This window comes from Lithobates pipiens, unplaced genomic scaffold, assembly GCF_037356315.1.
Source record: "Lithobates pipiens isolate NorthernLeopardFrog02 unplaced genomic scaffold, aLitPip1_a1.2 Scaffold_13, whole genome shotgun sequence".
Classification (NCBI taxonomy): domain Eukaryota; kingdom Metazoa; phylum Chordata; class Amphibia; order Anura; family Ranidae; genus Lithobates; species Lithobates pipiens.
Window position 1 is genome coordinate 554,369,347 of NW_027507718.1, and position 15,395 is coordinate 554,384,741.

The 15,395-nt window shown below is 43.9% G+C and overlaps 1 protein-coding gene across 1 annotated transcript in view; it reads left to right on the forward strand.

Moving 5' to 3' along the window:
* LOC143975987 (vomeronasal type-2 receptor 26-like) overlaps positions 1-15,395 on the forward strand; it is a 49,970-nt gene that overhangs the window by 15,773 nt on the left and 18,802 nt on the right. The window contains exon 4 of the mRNA XM_077478516.1: positions 9,257-9,951. Within this exon, the coding sequence (XP_077334642.1) occupies positions 9,257-9,951 (695 nt within the window). The remainder of the gene's footprint in view (positions 1-9,256; positions 9,952-15,395) is intronic.

Genomic DNA, 15,395 nt, shown 5'->3' on the forward strand with positions numbered 1-15,395 from the left:
CAGACCATTGTTCCTAATTTTTAGTGACAGTTAGTGATGAGCCGAACACCCCCCGGTTCGGTTCGCACCAGAACTTTCGAACGGACCCCACGTTCGTTACGAACGTTAGAACCCAATTGAAGTCTATGGGACTCGAACGTTCGAAATGAAAAGTGCTAATTTTAACGGCTAATAAGCAAGATACTGTCCTAAAAAGGGTTTGGGGACCTGGCTCCTGCCCCAGGGGACATGGGTCAATGCCTAAAATGTTTTTAAAAATGGCCGTTTTGGCGGGAGCACTGATTTTAATGACGATTAAAGTGAAAAAAAAAAAGTGAAATATTCCTTTAAATATGGTGCCTGGGGGGTGTCTGTAGTATGCCTGTGAAGTGCCACATGTTTCCCGTGTTTAGAATAGTCCCTGCACAAAATGACATTAAACGGAAATAACACCATTTAAAACTGCTTGCGGTTTTAATGTTATATCTGGTTCCTGCAATATGGTTGAAAATCATTCAGAAAAATGGCATGGGTAGCCCTCCCTGCCCATTACCAGCCTATTTGGGTCTTGTACGCATATTAAGGGGAACCCTGTACCCATATTAAAAAAAGGAAATGCGTGTGGCCCCCAGGCCCTATATACTCAGAACAGCAGTATACAGGCGGTGCAAACAAGACAGGGACTGTGTAGGTTTGTTGTGTTAAGTTGAATCTGTTTGTAATTTTCAACTGGTACATTTTTAAAGTGTAGCTCCAGTCAAAAAAACTATTTTTAAGCTTTTTGGAAAACATAGGGAAGGGTTATCACCCCTGTATAATTTGTTTTGTCGTCCATCTTTTTTCATCTCACTTGCTGTTGTCTCCTTGCGTTTGCAAGTAGGAGATGTTTGTAAGTTGGATGTTTGAAAGTAGGGGCCTGCCCTATATGCTCTGCAGAAATGGCGGAACAAGGTGTTGGTTTTGCCACAACATTGTAAGCCCTCAAAGTGACTCTTGGTGGGCGCTGGAGCGCCCTGCTGTGAACGATTATATCAAGAATTGTAATTACATGCCATTGTTGAACAGTGGTAGAAAAATTTACCTTTGGTGGTTGTGGTGCTGGTGCCACAACACTATAAGTCCTCACCGTTACTCTGGGTGGGCACAGGAAGGGGCCCTCCTGTGAAATATTATATCAAGAATTGTAATTACATGTCCCTGTTAAACAGGGGCAGAAAATTTTGGCCTTAGGCACTGCTGCTGGTGCCACCACACTGCAACCTCTTCCATATACTCTAGTTTTTTTGCTGGAATTAGCCCTGCTGCAAAGCATTGCATCAAAAATTGTACTTAAACGCCCCTGTTAAACAGGGGCAGAAAAATTGGGCCTTAGGCACTGGTGCTGGTGCCACCACACTGCAACCTCTGCCATATACTCTAGTTTTATAGCAGGAATTAGCCCTGCTGCAAAGCATTGCATCAAAAATTGTACTTAAATGCCCCTGTTAAACAGGGGCAGAAAAATTGGGCCTTAGGCACTGGTGCTGGTGCCACCACACTGCAACCTCTGCCATATACTCTAGTTTTATTGCAGGAATTAGCCCTGCTGCAAAGCATTGCATCAAAAATTGTACTTAAACGCCCCTGTTAAACAGGGGCAGAAAAATTGGGCTGATGGCATCAACCAGAACCAGAAATGTTCTTCCAACATATCAGCGGAGGAGGAAGAGGCTAGACAATCAACATAACAGGACAGTCACTCAGCATCAGCATAGGCAGTCTTGAAGGGATGTGGTATTTGAAAAAAAATTATTCGGTTACATCAGCTTCAGGTGCTTGGTAGCTGTGGGTGATCCAAGACTGATTCATCTTGATGAAGATCAGTCGATCAACTGATTCGGTGGACAGGCGCACCCTGTGATCGGTAACAAAGCCACCAGCAGCACTGAAGGTGCGTTCCGAAAGAACGCTGGATGCAGGACAGGCCAGTAGCTCAATTGCATACTGTGCAAGCTCTGGCCAGTGATCCATCCTCAAGACCCAGTAAGCCAGAGGATTTTCGGTGGGAAAGGTGTCCAAGTCTGACCTTGCCCCTAGGTATTCCTGCACCATGTAAATCAGACCGCTTTGTTCTTTGGTGTGGGTCTTTGAGGTACGCTTGCCAACGAGCTGCATGGCAGGTCAGCATATGTCTGGTCAAGCATGTGGTGCCCAAGCGGCTGATGTTTTGGCCACGTGAGACACGCTTGAGACATATGTTGCAAATAGCAGCGGTGCGATCTGATGCACTCGTCTCAAAAAAGGCCCACACCAAAGAACTTTTAGAATAACGCGCAGAGGCAGCGCTCTGCACAAGCGGAGCTCTGCGGTGTGATTCAGTCGGTGTGCTGCCCCTAAGCTGGCCCCCGGAGGGCATCCTGCCTCGTTGGACATGTGCCTCCTCCTCCTCCTCCTCCTTCCTCCTTCCAGGCACCCACGTGGAGTCAGTGCCCTCATCATCCCCTCCCTCTTCATCGCTGTAGCAAACCTGGCAGTATGCTGCAGCTTGTGGAACATGACTGCCAGATTGCTGTCCTTCTTGAGCATCCCCTCTCTCTGCGCTCACGCTACTGCCTTCCTCTAGCTGAGTGTCATCATCAGAGCCCACAAAACACTGGGCATCCTCCTGGAGCATGTACCCAACACTGTGCTCAAAGAGTTCAGGAGACTCCTCAGGAGGACGTGGTGGGTCTAGGGAAGGAGTCACTGATGATGACATTGAGAGGAGGGAAGACGATGCGTTGGCAGCTGCTTTGCTACTACCCTGAGACTGGGTGAGAGAGGATGAGGAGGATGAAGAGGGCTTGGTCATCCACTCTACCAAGTCGTTGGCATGTTGCGGTTCAACATGTCCAGCTGCCGAAAAGAAGGACAAGCATGTCCCATGGCCACGTGCTGATGACAATGCACCGCGTCCACGACCAGCACTGTTGTCTCTAGACACAGAGCCTGCTTGCCCTCTTTTATCGGCTCGCGCCTGTCTGCCTCTCCTTGCTGGCCTTCCAGACATGGTAATGGCCTGAAGGGAGTTGGGTAAAACAGCAGTTGGGTAGTTTATATTGTGCTGGAGGCACACAACACCCACTAACTCCTGCAGATGCCTTTTTTATAGAACACCAGAGATAAAGACGTATATACAGATGTATACTGTGCTGTGCTGGAGGCACACACAACTTCCAATAACTCCTGCAGATGGCAAGTGGGCTCAAATAGAGAACAGCTATGTAGGTGGATATAGCGGTATGTACTGGGTACAGAGCACGCAGACAGCACTCACTATCTCCTAACACTACTGACTGCAAGCTCTATTAATAAAGATAGATCACTAGCTATATAGGTGAGGTGAATATAGCGGTGTATACTGCGGTCAGGGCACGCAGACAATAACCAGAGAACACCAGAGATAAAGGGGTATATACAGATGTATACTGTGCTGTGCTGGAGGCACACACAACTTCCAATAACTCCTGCAGATGGCAAGTGGGCTCAAATAGAGAACAGCTATGTAGGTGGATATAGCGGTATGTACTGGGTACAGAGCACGCAGACAGCACGCACTATCTCCTAACACTACTGACTGCAAGCTCTATTATTAAAGATAGATCACTAGCTATATAGGTGAGGTGAATATCGCGGTGTATACTGCGGTCAGGGCACGCAGACAATAACCAGAAAACAGCAGAGATAAAGGGGTATATACAGATGTATACTGTGCTGTGCTGGAGGCACACACAACTTCCAATAACTCCTGCAGATGGCAATTGGGCTCAAATAGAGAACAGCTATGTAGGTGGATATAGCGGTATGTACTGGGTACAGAGCACGCAGAGAGCACGCACTATCTCCTAACACTACTGACTGCAAGCTCTATTATTAAAGATAGATCACTAGCTATATAGGTGAGGTGAATATAGCGGTGTATACTGCGGTCAGGGCACGCAGACAATAACCACTACACAACAGCAAGATAGAAAATCGGCCGAAAACGATCGGTGTGTACTGTGTTGAAGGTACACAGAACACCCACTGCTTCAGACGCCAACACACTACACGAGGCCGCCGCAATGGCGGCCTTATATAGTGTGGGGCGTGCACTACACAGCCTGAGCCAGCAATGCACTGCGCCATCGCAGTGCATTGTGGGCCGTGAGCGTCACGCGAATTTGACGCGAACGGACCAAAGTGTTCGGATTTCGCCGAACGGACGGACAGCCAATGTTCGAGTCGAACGTACGTTCGACTCGAACACGAAGCTCATCCCTACTGACAGTCTACTGACTGGAATGGTACTAGGTGATTGGAGAAAAGCCAATGTAGCACCAATATTTAAAAAGGGTCCAAAATACATCCCTGGGAATTACAGACCAGTTAGCCTAACATCAATAGTATGTAAGCTCTTGGAGGGGATGATAAGGGACTATATACAAGATTTTAGCAACGGGAACGGTATCATTAGCAGTAATCAGCATGGATTCATGAAGAATTGTTCTTGCCAAACCAATCTACTAATCTTCTATGAGGAGGTGAGTTGCCATCTAGATAAAGGAAGGCCTGTAGACGTGGTGTATCTGGATTTTGCAAAAGCATTTGACACATTCCCCCATATACTTTTACTGTACAAAATAAGGTCTGTTGGCATGGACCATAGGGTGAGTACATTTATTGAAAACTGGCTACAAGGGCAAGTTTAGAGGGTGTTGATAAATGGGGAGTACTTGGAATGGTCAGGGGTGGGTAGTGGGGTCCCCCAGGGTTCTGTGCTGGGGCCAATCCTATTTATTTTGTTAATAAAAGACCTGGAGGATGAGGTAAACAGTTCAATCTCTGTATTTGCAGACGATACTGAGCTAAGCAGAGCAATAACTTCTCCGCAGGATGTGGAAATCTTGCAAAAAGATCTGAACAAATTAATGGGGTGGGCAACTACATGGCGAATGAGGTTTAATGTAGAAAAATGTAAAACAATGCATTGAGAGGGAATATGATTTCAATTTATAAATACCATACTGGTGACCCCACAATAGGGATAAAACTTTTTTGCGGAAGGGAGTTTAACAAGACACGTGGCCACTCATTAAAATTAGAAGAAAAGAGGTTTAACCTTAAACTATGTAGAGGGTTCTTTACTGTAAAAGTGGCAAGGATGTGGAATTCCCTTCCACAGGCGGTGGTCTCAGTGGGGAGCATCAAAGGTTTCAAGAAACTATTAGATACGCACCTGAACGACTGCAAAATACAGGGATATGCAATGTAATACTGACATATAATCACACACATAGGTTGGGCCTTGATGGATTAATATCGGTCGTCCTATGGGCCATAAAGCCGGTTTGGTCAGTCTCAATGATGGTGGGTAACAGGGGTTGTAGTGTCGAAGTAACTTGGTGAGGAGGATTTAAAAATTTGTATTAAGGAGAGCAATTGGCCTATAGGAGACACAAGAGGTGGAGTCTTTGGGTGCTTTGTGAAGCAGAACAACATGGGCATGACTCATAGAGCCGGGAGGGCTCCTTCCACCAAACACTGGGCATAAAGATGTGCCAATCTCAGGGCAAGGAGTTCCCCATGGAATTCAATGGGGATGCCTCCTGGGACAGGGGATTTTCCAGCATGGAAGGACCTAATTGCAACCAGGACCTTGTTCAGGGCAATCGGTCTCACGAAAGCATCTCATTCCGTATCTGAAAGCCAACCAAGTGCCAGTGGATCTAGCCAGGCAGCCAGATCCCGGGGCTGAAAATCCACTGGCAGCACAGAGGTATAAAGAGAGTGATAGAATTGTCGAAAAGTGTCTGACTTGATTTTAGTAATGTTGGGCAAACCTTCCCTGAACAGAACCCAGGTACAGTTGACTCAACGCTACTCCCATTGAAAGAAAGATTAATTATATCATGCAAGCTGTTTGTATGTTTCCACCAGAAAACTGCCCACTGGATGGCCTTTACGATATCCACATATGGTTCATTGTTATTTATAGTAGCAAAAATGTCTTGGGAATGATGCAATTGGCAAGTCTCATTACTCATTTTTAGTACGAAGAACTGTTTTTTTTTTTCTTTATGTCACTCCCAGAGAGGACTGACCCTGAGATATTGTGTTTCTAAGGTACATATGCCTAATAAATAAACATTATATTTCCCACTACAATTATTGATAATATTATATGAAACTTACAATTAAATACATTTTCTTTACATCTTTATAACATGAAAAGTGACAGTGTAGCATATATGGAATATGTTATTATCTAGAAACAAGTAGCAACTCACATGATTAAAATCAGTAAAGGCATGTCTCTAGCTACACTTATAAAATGGCGGCATTGAGATATGTCTTTACTGATTGAGTTCATGTGAGTTGCTACTTACTTTTCGATAATTAAAAAAAAAAAATCTATATACGCTACATTGAGTTGGGGCCCTCTGCTGTCTCTTTTTGTTATCTGCAGGGATTATAAATCGCAATGGAGGAGCTGTTACCGGGGGTTTAACCACTTAACAACCGTCCCATAGCCGAATGACGGCTACAGGGCGGTTGTTTAACTCTGGGAGGCCGTCATATGATGTCCTCCCAGAATTCCACTCTTGCGGGCCCCCTGGCCTCATTGCGGCCGTTTACCACGTGATCGCTCCATCAAATGACAGGGTGATCACTTGTAAACAAACCGAAGTCATGTTATGACGCCGGTTCCTCCCTCCCCCTCTCTGTACCGATCGGTACAGCGGAGGGGGAAGAGATCGGTGTCAGCAGCGCTGTGGGCTGCAACTGCAGTGCCCACTTCGCTGCTCACCGAAATTTAACCCCTCAATTCCCTGCCATTACTCTGCAGTACCAGAAAATACTCTGCAATGCCCCCCAATACTCTGCAGTACCAGAAAATAATCTGCAGTACCAGCAAATACTCTGCAATACCCCCCAATACTCTGCAGTACCAGAAAATACTCTGCAGTACCAGCAAATACTCTGCAATACCCCCCAATACTCTGCAGTACCAGCAAATACTCTGCAATACCCCCCAATACTCTGCAGTACCAGCAAATACTCTGCAATACCCCCCCAATACTCTGCAATACCCGCAAATACTCTGCAACACCCGCAAATACTCTGCAACACTAGCCAATACTCTGCAACACTAGCCAATACTCTGCAACACTAGCCAATACTCTGCAACACCCGCAAATAATCTGCAACACCCGCCAATACTCTGCAACACCCGCCAATACTCTGCAGTACAATTCCAGCCAATACTCTGCAATACCCTGCCAATACTCTGCAATACCCTGCCATAAATTGCCATACCCGGAGATACCCAGCCATACTCGGAGATACCCTGCAATACCCAGCCATAGTCAGTGATACCCTGCAATACCCAGCCATATACATCCCCCTCCCGCCGCCCTCCGGTGCTTCTACTGACTTGCCAGAATCTTTTTTTTTTTTAAGGCTTCCCAATGTAGAGGTGACATGCGGGGTCTTAATGACCCCATATCTCACTGTAAAGAGGACCTGTCATGCCATATTCCTATTACAAGGGATGTTTACATTCCTTGTAATAGGAATAAAAGTGATCAAAAAATTTATTTTTGGTGAAAAAAATGTCAAACTAAAATAAATAAAGTAAAATGAACAATAAAAAAAATATATTTTTTTTAAAGCGCCCCTGTCCCCATGTGCTCGCATGCAGAAGTGAACGCATACGTAAGTCTCACCCACATATGAAAACGGTGTTCAAACCACACATGTGAGGTATCGCTGCGAACGTTAGAGCGAGAGCAATAATTCTAGCCCTAGACCTCCTCTGTAACCTAAAACATAAAACCAGTAAAAAAAATTGAAAGCGTCGCCTATGGGGATTTTTAAGTAGCGACGTTTGGCGCCATTCCACGAGCGTGTGCAATTTTGAAGAGTGACATGTTAGGTATCTATTTACTCAGCGTAACTTCATCTTTCACATTATGCAAAAATTGGGCCAACTTTACTGTGTTTTTTTTTTTTTAAGCACAAAACTGTTTTTTTTCCAAAAAAAAGCATTCGAAAAATTGCTGCGCAAATACCATGCGAGATAAAAAGTTGCAATGACCACCATTGTATTCTCCAGGGTGTTTGCTAAAAAAAACATATATAATGTTTTGGGATTCTATGTAATTTTCTAGCAAATAAATGATGATTTTTACATGTAGGAGAGAAATGTCAGAATTGTCCTGGGTGCTCCAGAACGCCTGATGGCGCTCCCTGCATGTTAGGCCTCTGTATGTGGCCACGCTGAATAAAAGTCTCACACATGTGTTTTGGGGTGTAATTTGTGGTATGCATATGCTGTGTGTGAGAAATTAACTGATAATATGACAATTTTGTGAAAAAAAAAAGTAAAAAAAATCTTGATTTTGCAAAGAATTGTGGGAAAAAATGACAACTTCAAAAAACTCATCATGCCTCTTACTAAATACCGTGGAATGTCTTCTTTCCAAAAAGGGGTCATTTGGGGGGTATTTGTACTTTTCTGGCATGTTAGGGTCTCAAGAATTGAAATAGGCCGTCAGTACTTCAGGTGTGATCAATTTTCAGATATTGGCACCATAGCTTGTGGACTCTATAACTTTCACAAAGACCAAATAATATCCACCAATTTGTACTTATTTTTACCAAAGATATGTAGTAGTATAAATTTTGGCCAAAATGTATGAAGAAAAATTACTAATCTGCTAAATGTTATAACAGAAACAAAGAAAAATTCATTTTTTTACAGAATTTTCGGTATTTTTTCTTTTATAGCACAAAAAATAAAAAAACGAGCGGTGATTAAATACCACCAAAAGAAAGCTCCATTTGTGTGAAAAAAAGGACAAAAATGTCATATGGGTACAGTGTTGCATGACTGAGTAATTGTTATTCAAAATGTGAGAGCACCGAAAGCTGAAAATTGGTCTGGTTATTAAGGGTGTTTAAGTGCCCAGTGGTCAAGTGGTTAATAGATTTTTTTTCCATGGACTATAATGTCCTTTTAGCATTTTAGCATATTTTACTTGTTTTACATTGGTATCTTTCCCTTCCTGTCCAATATGACCAGTCTTGTCTGAATAAGTATTAAGATTTGTGGCAACACTTTTCTGCGCCATTTTTCGCTATTATTTCTTTACATCTTTATAGTCTATTCTCCTCCTGTAGATCAATTTTAATGTAACTGACCCACTCCTAAATCAAAGAAAAATAAATCCAAGTTTTTACCGGACAGTTCACGATGATCATTCTTATTATTTAGCTGTAGTAAAGCTTCTGAAGCATTTTGGATGGAATTGGGTTGGGATAATTACACCAAGTGATGGCATGAGAACAATGGAATTTCGAGAGTTGATGACCAGCAACGCAATCTGTATTGCGTTTGTTATTATTGTTACTGATGATGTGGAAGATAAGTTAAAGAAAACCTATGCTGTTATAAATTCAACAACCGAAGCTATAATCATTTGTGGTCAATTTTCCATGGAGGTTTTAGAATTTCTAATAGATTTAACATCTCTGGATTACAATGCCACTTTAATCTTGAATGAACCATGGAGAATCATCTTATCTTATGGGTACATTAAATTAATCACCCCACAGATAAATTGCAGTTTATTCCTTCTATTTCCTGATCAGTCTATCCCTGGTGTAAAGGATTATATGGAAAATATAAGTCCATCCAAGAGGCCAGATGATCCATTACTGGAGGATATTTGGCTCCAGAAGTTTGGGTGTCTTTCTTCGAATGAACTGAAAAATAATTGGACACGTTATTTGTATAAGTCCCATTTATATAACTGCACTGGGATGAATATGGTTCTAGGAGACAGATATCCTTATAGAGGCCTTTCAAAATATTACTATGCTTACAACGTGGTATATGCTATGGCTCATGCTTTGCATCAATTACTGAAAGACATAAATGTCCCAAAAATATATGGATTAAAAAGGAAAGTAAGTTTTCTTCAACTGTTACATACATAGTTACATAGTAGGTGAGGTCGAAAAAAGACACAAGCCCATTAAGTCCAACCCATGTGTGTGATTATATGTCAGTATTACATTGTATATCCCTGTATGTTGTGGTCGTTCAGGTGCTTATCTAATAGTTTCTTGAAACTATCAATGCTCCCTGCTGGCCTAGGGTGACAAGATCTGTGCTACTCCGACATCATAAGTGGGGGGGACTGGGGGTTCCTAACTTCTCTCATTACTATCATGCAGCCCAACTGGCCCAAATGACCCTGTACCATGCTAAGTTTGAGATCCCTCTATGGGTGAGCCTGGAAGCGATAGACATACACCCGATACCTTTGGCAAATCTTTTATGGCTCCCCCGTACAGCTCGGGATCCCATTATTAACCCCATCACCCAGCACACCCTGAAGCTCTGGGATAGTTTATGCAAACGGTTTAACCTACGATCCCTGCACTCCCCGCTCCTCTCATTCATAGGCCATAAACACTTCTACCCGGCATATACAGAACCTGCCTCTTTCCGGGCGTGGGCCCAGGCAGGTTTAACCCGTATTTGTGACCTAGTGGCTGGGGGCACTCTCAAAATATTCCTGTCCATCCAAACCCAAGCCAAACTTCCCAATACTGAATATTTTCGTTACCTCCAAATTTCTCACTTCGTGCGGGGGGGTCATTAATCCAGCTGTGACGCCACATGCTCTTTCCATATTTGAGAAGATTTGCGACTCCGACCCTCACGCACCGGGCATTATATCCCAATTGTATGAATACCTTACCTCCCGGTCCACGACATTGCCGATCTACGCACAACAATGGGTCAAAGATTTGTCACTAACCTTGGATGAGGAGGACTGGTCCAGTGTATGGCACAACACAAAAATCTCGTCACACAATATTGTTGCCCTTGAAGCCAGTTACAAAGTGCTTATGAGATGGTACCTAGTGCCTGACAGAATAGCCAAATTCCTACCGTCCTACTCTCCAAATTGTTTCCGCAATTGCGGCGGAAGAGGTACCCACATGCACATCTGGTGGACATGCCCTGTGGCGCAATGCTTCTGGGCAACAGTATTCCAAATGTTATCCACTATGTTTCAGAAACCGATAACCCCTGACCCTGCAATGGCCCTCTTGAATTTTTATCCAGACTCTCACACCACGGCGCAGATACGTTTATCTCTGCAGCTTACCACGGCAGCTAAGCAAACAATTGCCAAAGCATGGAAAAGTCCAGCCCTTCATGTAACCGAAGTGAAAAATCGGGTCACACAAGCTATGATTCATAGTCGTATTGAAGCCACTGTTTTGGACAAGATCCCTCGCCACACTAAAATTTGGCAACCCTGGGTTGACCATTACCTGCCACCGCACTTTTATAGACAGTTACTGAACCCTTAAACATACATATCCCCTGATCCAGTCGTACGTGTATACCTTTTGCCCCCCCCTTTTTTTTTTCTTGGTGTGAGTCGGCCGACCTCCCTTCTTTCCCCCCTCTTCTTCTCCCTGGCGCCTCTGCCTTTTTTCCTCTTCTCTTTCTTCTAATTATCCTACTCCTTCTCTTTCCCCGATCTTCGTACCTCTTCAGCTCCCCTATCCTCCCTCTTTGTTGCTCTCTGTTCGTGTATATCCTCTATATCTTTTTGATACTTATTTAGGTAACATAGGTTATTAGCAGTCCTGTTTTTGTTCTTGCACTGTTTCCTGCGAGATGGCAATAAACTGCACTCTGAATGTCAAATTCGTGAGGGTCCTGGCCCTGTCACGTAGCAGGCCTCCTTTGGAGCCCGTGGCAGATCTGGGACCTGCTTTACGAGCTCGTTTAAAATAATCGCCATGTGTGTTAATATGTGCCTATGATGTACTCTGTCTGGCCTTATTTGTTATGTATCAGACTCTTGCTTTTTATTTTTTATTGATACTATATGGCTGTTATCTCTGTATTCTTTGTTCCTGTTACCAATAAAAAACTTTTGAAGTGAAAATGCTCCCTGCTGAGACCACCGCCTGTGGAAGGGAAGTCCACATCCTTGAGGCTCTTATGCCGCATCCACACTGTTGGAATTTCTGACAACAAATGTTCGATGGGAGTTTGTTGTTGGAAATCCTGACGATGTGTAGGTTCCATCGGACATTTTCCATCAGAATTTCCAACAAACAAAATTTGAGATCTGGATCTCAAATTTTCCGACAACAAAATCCGTGTGTACACAATTCTGACGCACAAAATTCCACGCGTGCTCGGAATCAAGCAGAAGAGCTGCACTGGCTATTGAACTTCAATTTTCTCGGCTCGTCATACGTGTACGTCACCGCGTTCTTGACGGTCGGAATTTCCGCCAACATTTGTGTGACCGTGTGTATGCAAGACAAGTTTGAGCCAGCATCGGTCGAAAAAAAAAACATGGATTTTGTTGTCGGAATGTCCGATCGTGTGTACGCAGCATTACAGTAAAGAACCCTCTACATAGTTTAAGGTTAAACCTCTTTTCTTCTAATTTTAATGAGTGGCCACGTGTCTTGTTAAACTCCCTTCCGCAAAAAAGTTGTATCCCTATTGTGGGGTCACCAGTCCGGTATTTGTGTATTGAAATCATATCCCCTCTCAAGCATCTCTTCTCCAGAGAGAATAAGTTCAGTGCTCGCAACCTTTCCTGTGTCCAAAGGATAGAGGTAGTAACTCTCGTATTAAAGAGGAGGTCCAGCCACCCCCCCCCCCCCACCAAAAAATGTAATGTCAGCAGCTACAAATACTGTAGCTGCTGACTTTTAATATTAGGACACTCACCTGTCCAGGGATCCCACAATGTTGGCACCCCAGCCGATTTTCTGATTGGCTGAAATTGTAAAAAAATCTGTATAAAGAAATCAATGGAAAACAACTTGAAAGTTTTTAAATGAAGTGGTCTAGCTTATTTAAAGTTGACCAGCAGTCAGCCACTTAGGTGTGGGTTCTTCTTCCACCCTCCACTGCTGCTGTAATCCGCACATCACAGCAGAGAACAGAAGGCAGGACAATTCTGGATGGAGGGTGGGAGTTAGAGCTAACTTTTCATATTAAAAAGCTGGTGATTTGTTGCTAGGATGGAGAGCGGTCTTAGCAACCAATTATCAGTTTGTTAATATGAAAAGTTAACTCTGGCAGCTTCGGCTGTAACCCTCCATTCAGAACTGTCCTGCCTCCCTCTCTCTGCTCTGCTGTGCATTAAGGTAGGAGAGTGAAGGCATAGCTCCCAACTGTCCCTGATTTCGAGGGACTGTCCCTGATTTGGAACAAAGTCCCTCTGTCCCTCATTCCCCCCCATTTGTCCCTCATTTTGGTCTGATCTACATAGTTGTATATAAAATGCACTTATTATGTTTCAAAAAGTGTTTTTCCGGTGCTAAACCTTTCATCTAATTTCTAAATTGCTGTATTTGTAAATTTCAAAAGCCAATATAAAGGAATAGTAGTGGTAAAAAAAAAAGCACTTCTGGGTTTACCTATTCATTTTTTTTGTAGAATTCTCCTTTAAGAGGGCGTGGCATGGGGTGTGTTCTATGCCTACATACCTTTTGCTAATAGGTGTCCCTCATTCCCAGCTCAAAAAGTTGGGCGGTATGGTGAAGGGGCAGGGGACACTGCTGTGGGAAGGGATGGGGTGGGGGTGATTACTGTGGAGGAGGCAGAGAACACTACCGTATAGGCAGAGGACAATACTAAGGGTGGGCAGAGGGCACTACTGGGTGGGGGTGACATGATGGAGCAGAGGACACTGATATGTGTGTGGCAGGGGAGGACACTACTGTGGGGGGGGAGGGCAGAAGACATTAAATTGGGGTGATACTATTGTGTGGGGTGCAGAGAACATTATCGTGGGTCAGAGGACACTACTGTGATGGTGGGATTATGATGTAAACTGGGGCACCTAGATTTGAAGGGGGACTGAGGACAGGCTTGGTTCACATCTGAATTGCACAGGAACAAAGTCTGTTCCTGTGCGATTCAGTGTGATGCAATTTTTACCGGTTCGAACAATAAGACTTTTCACAAATTCACCACACCAAATCACATGATGCTGCGGTAATACTGTATGTAATCTGGTGCAGGCAAACACACTGCGTTTGTGATCTGCATTTGGGGTGTCATTAACCACTTTCAGACCGGACCAATTTGCTGGTCAAAGACCAGACCACTTTTTGCGATTCGGCACTGCGTCGCTTTAACTGACAATTGCGCGGTCGTGCGACGTGGCTCCCAAACAAAATTTACGTCCTTTTTTTCCCACAAATAGAGCTTTCTTTTGGTGGTATTTGATCACCCCTGCGGTTTTTATTTTTTGCGCTATAAACAAAAATAGAGCGACAATTTTGAAAAAAACGCATTATTTTTTACTTTTTGTTATAATAAATATCCCCCAAAAATATATAAAAAAACATTTTTTTCCCTCAATTTAGGCCGATACGTATTCTTCTACATATTTTTGGTAAAAAAAATCGCAATAAGCGATTATTGATTGGTTTGCGCAAAAGTTATAGCGTTTACAAAATAGGGATAGTTTTATAGCATTTTTATTAATAATTTTTTATTATTTTTTTTTTTACTAGTAATGGCGGCGATCTGCGATTTTTATTGTGACTGCGACATTGTCAGGGACCCATCGGACATTTTTGACACATTTTTGGGACCATTGTCATTTATACAGTAATCACTGCTATATAAATGCAGTGATTCCTGTGTAAATGACACTGGCAGTGAAAGGGTTAACCTGTGGGTGGCAGTGTAGGGGTTAAGTGTTCCTAGGGGTGTGTTACTAACTGTGGGGGGGTTGGGCTTTCATTTAGTGTACACTGATCTCTGCTCCAATCACATGAAGCAGAGATAAGCGTCACTAGTTGCTAGGCAGAATGGGAAAATGTTGTTTATACAGCATTTCCTCCATTCGGCCGCTCCGTGAGACGATCGCGGGGATGCCCACGGCGATCGAGTCCGCGGGTCCCGCGACCGGACTCACGGGGGTCCCAACCAGCGCGGGAGCGCGCCGCCGGCGGCGCGCTCCCGATGGCACGGCGGCAACGAATATTGGACGTACATGTACGCCAATATGCCTGCCCGTGCCATTCTGTCGACGTACATCGTCGTGCGCTGGTCGGGAAGTGGTTAAGAATATCCTGACAACCAAATTAGAATGCACAGGCAGTGCTTTTTGAGCACAGTGCAGGAAATGTGCAAGGAACATGCTTTTCCCTCTCTGCATTCTGGTGTGAACCAGCCCTAGGAACAGGATTGTGACATAGGAGGAGAGGGCCGTGTTGGAAGAAAATTTTACTAATCCGACCTCAGTGAGGTGGTCTGTAAGGTGAAATATCTACCTTATATGTAATTTCCTGGAAGCCAAAAATCTCTCCCACCATTGAAATATGAGCAGGCTCTCAACATT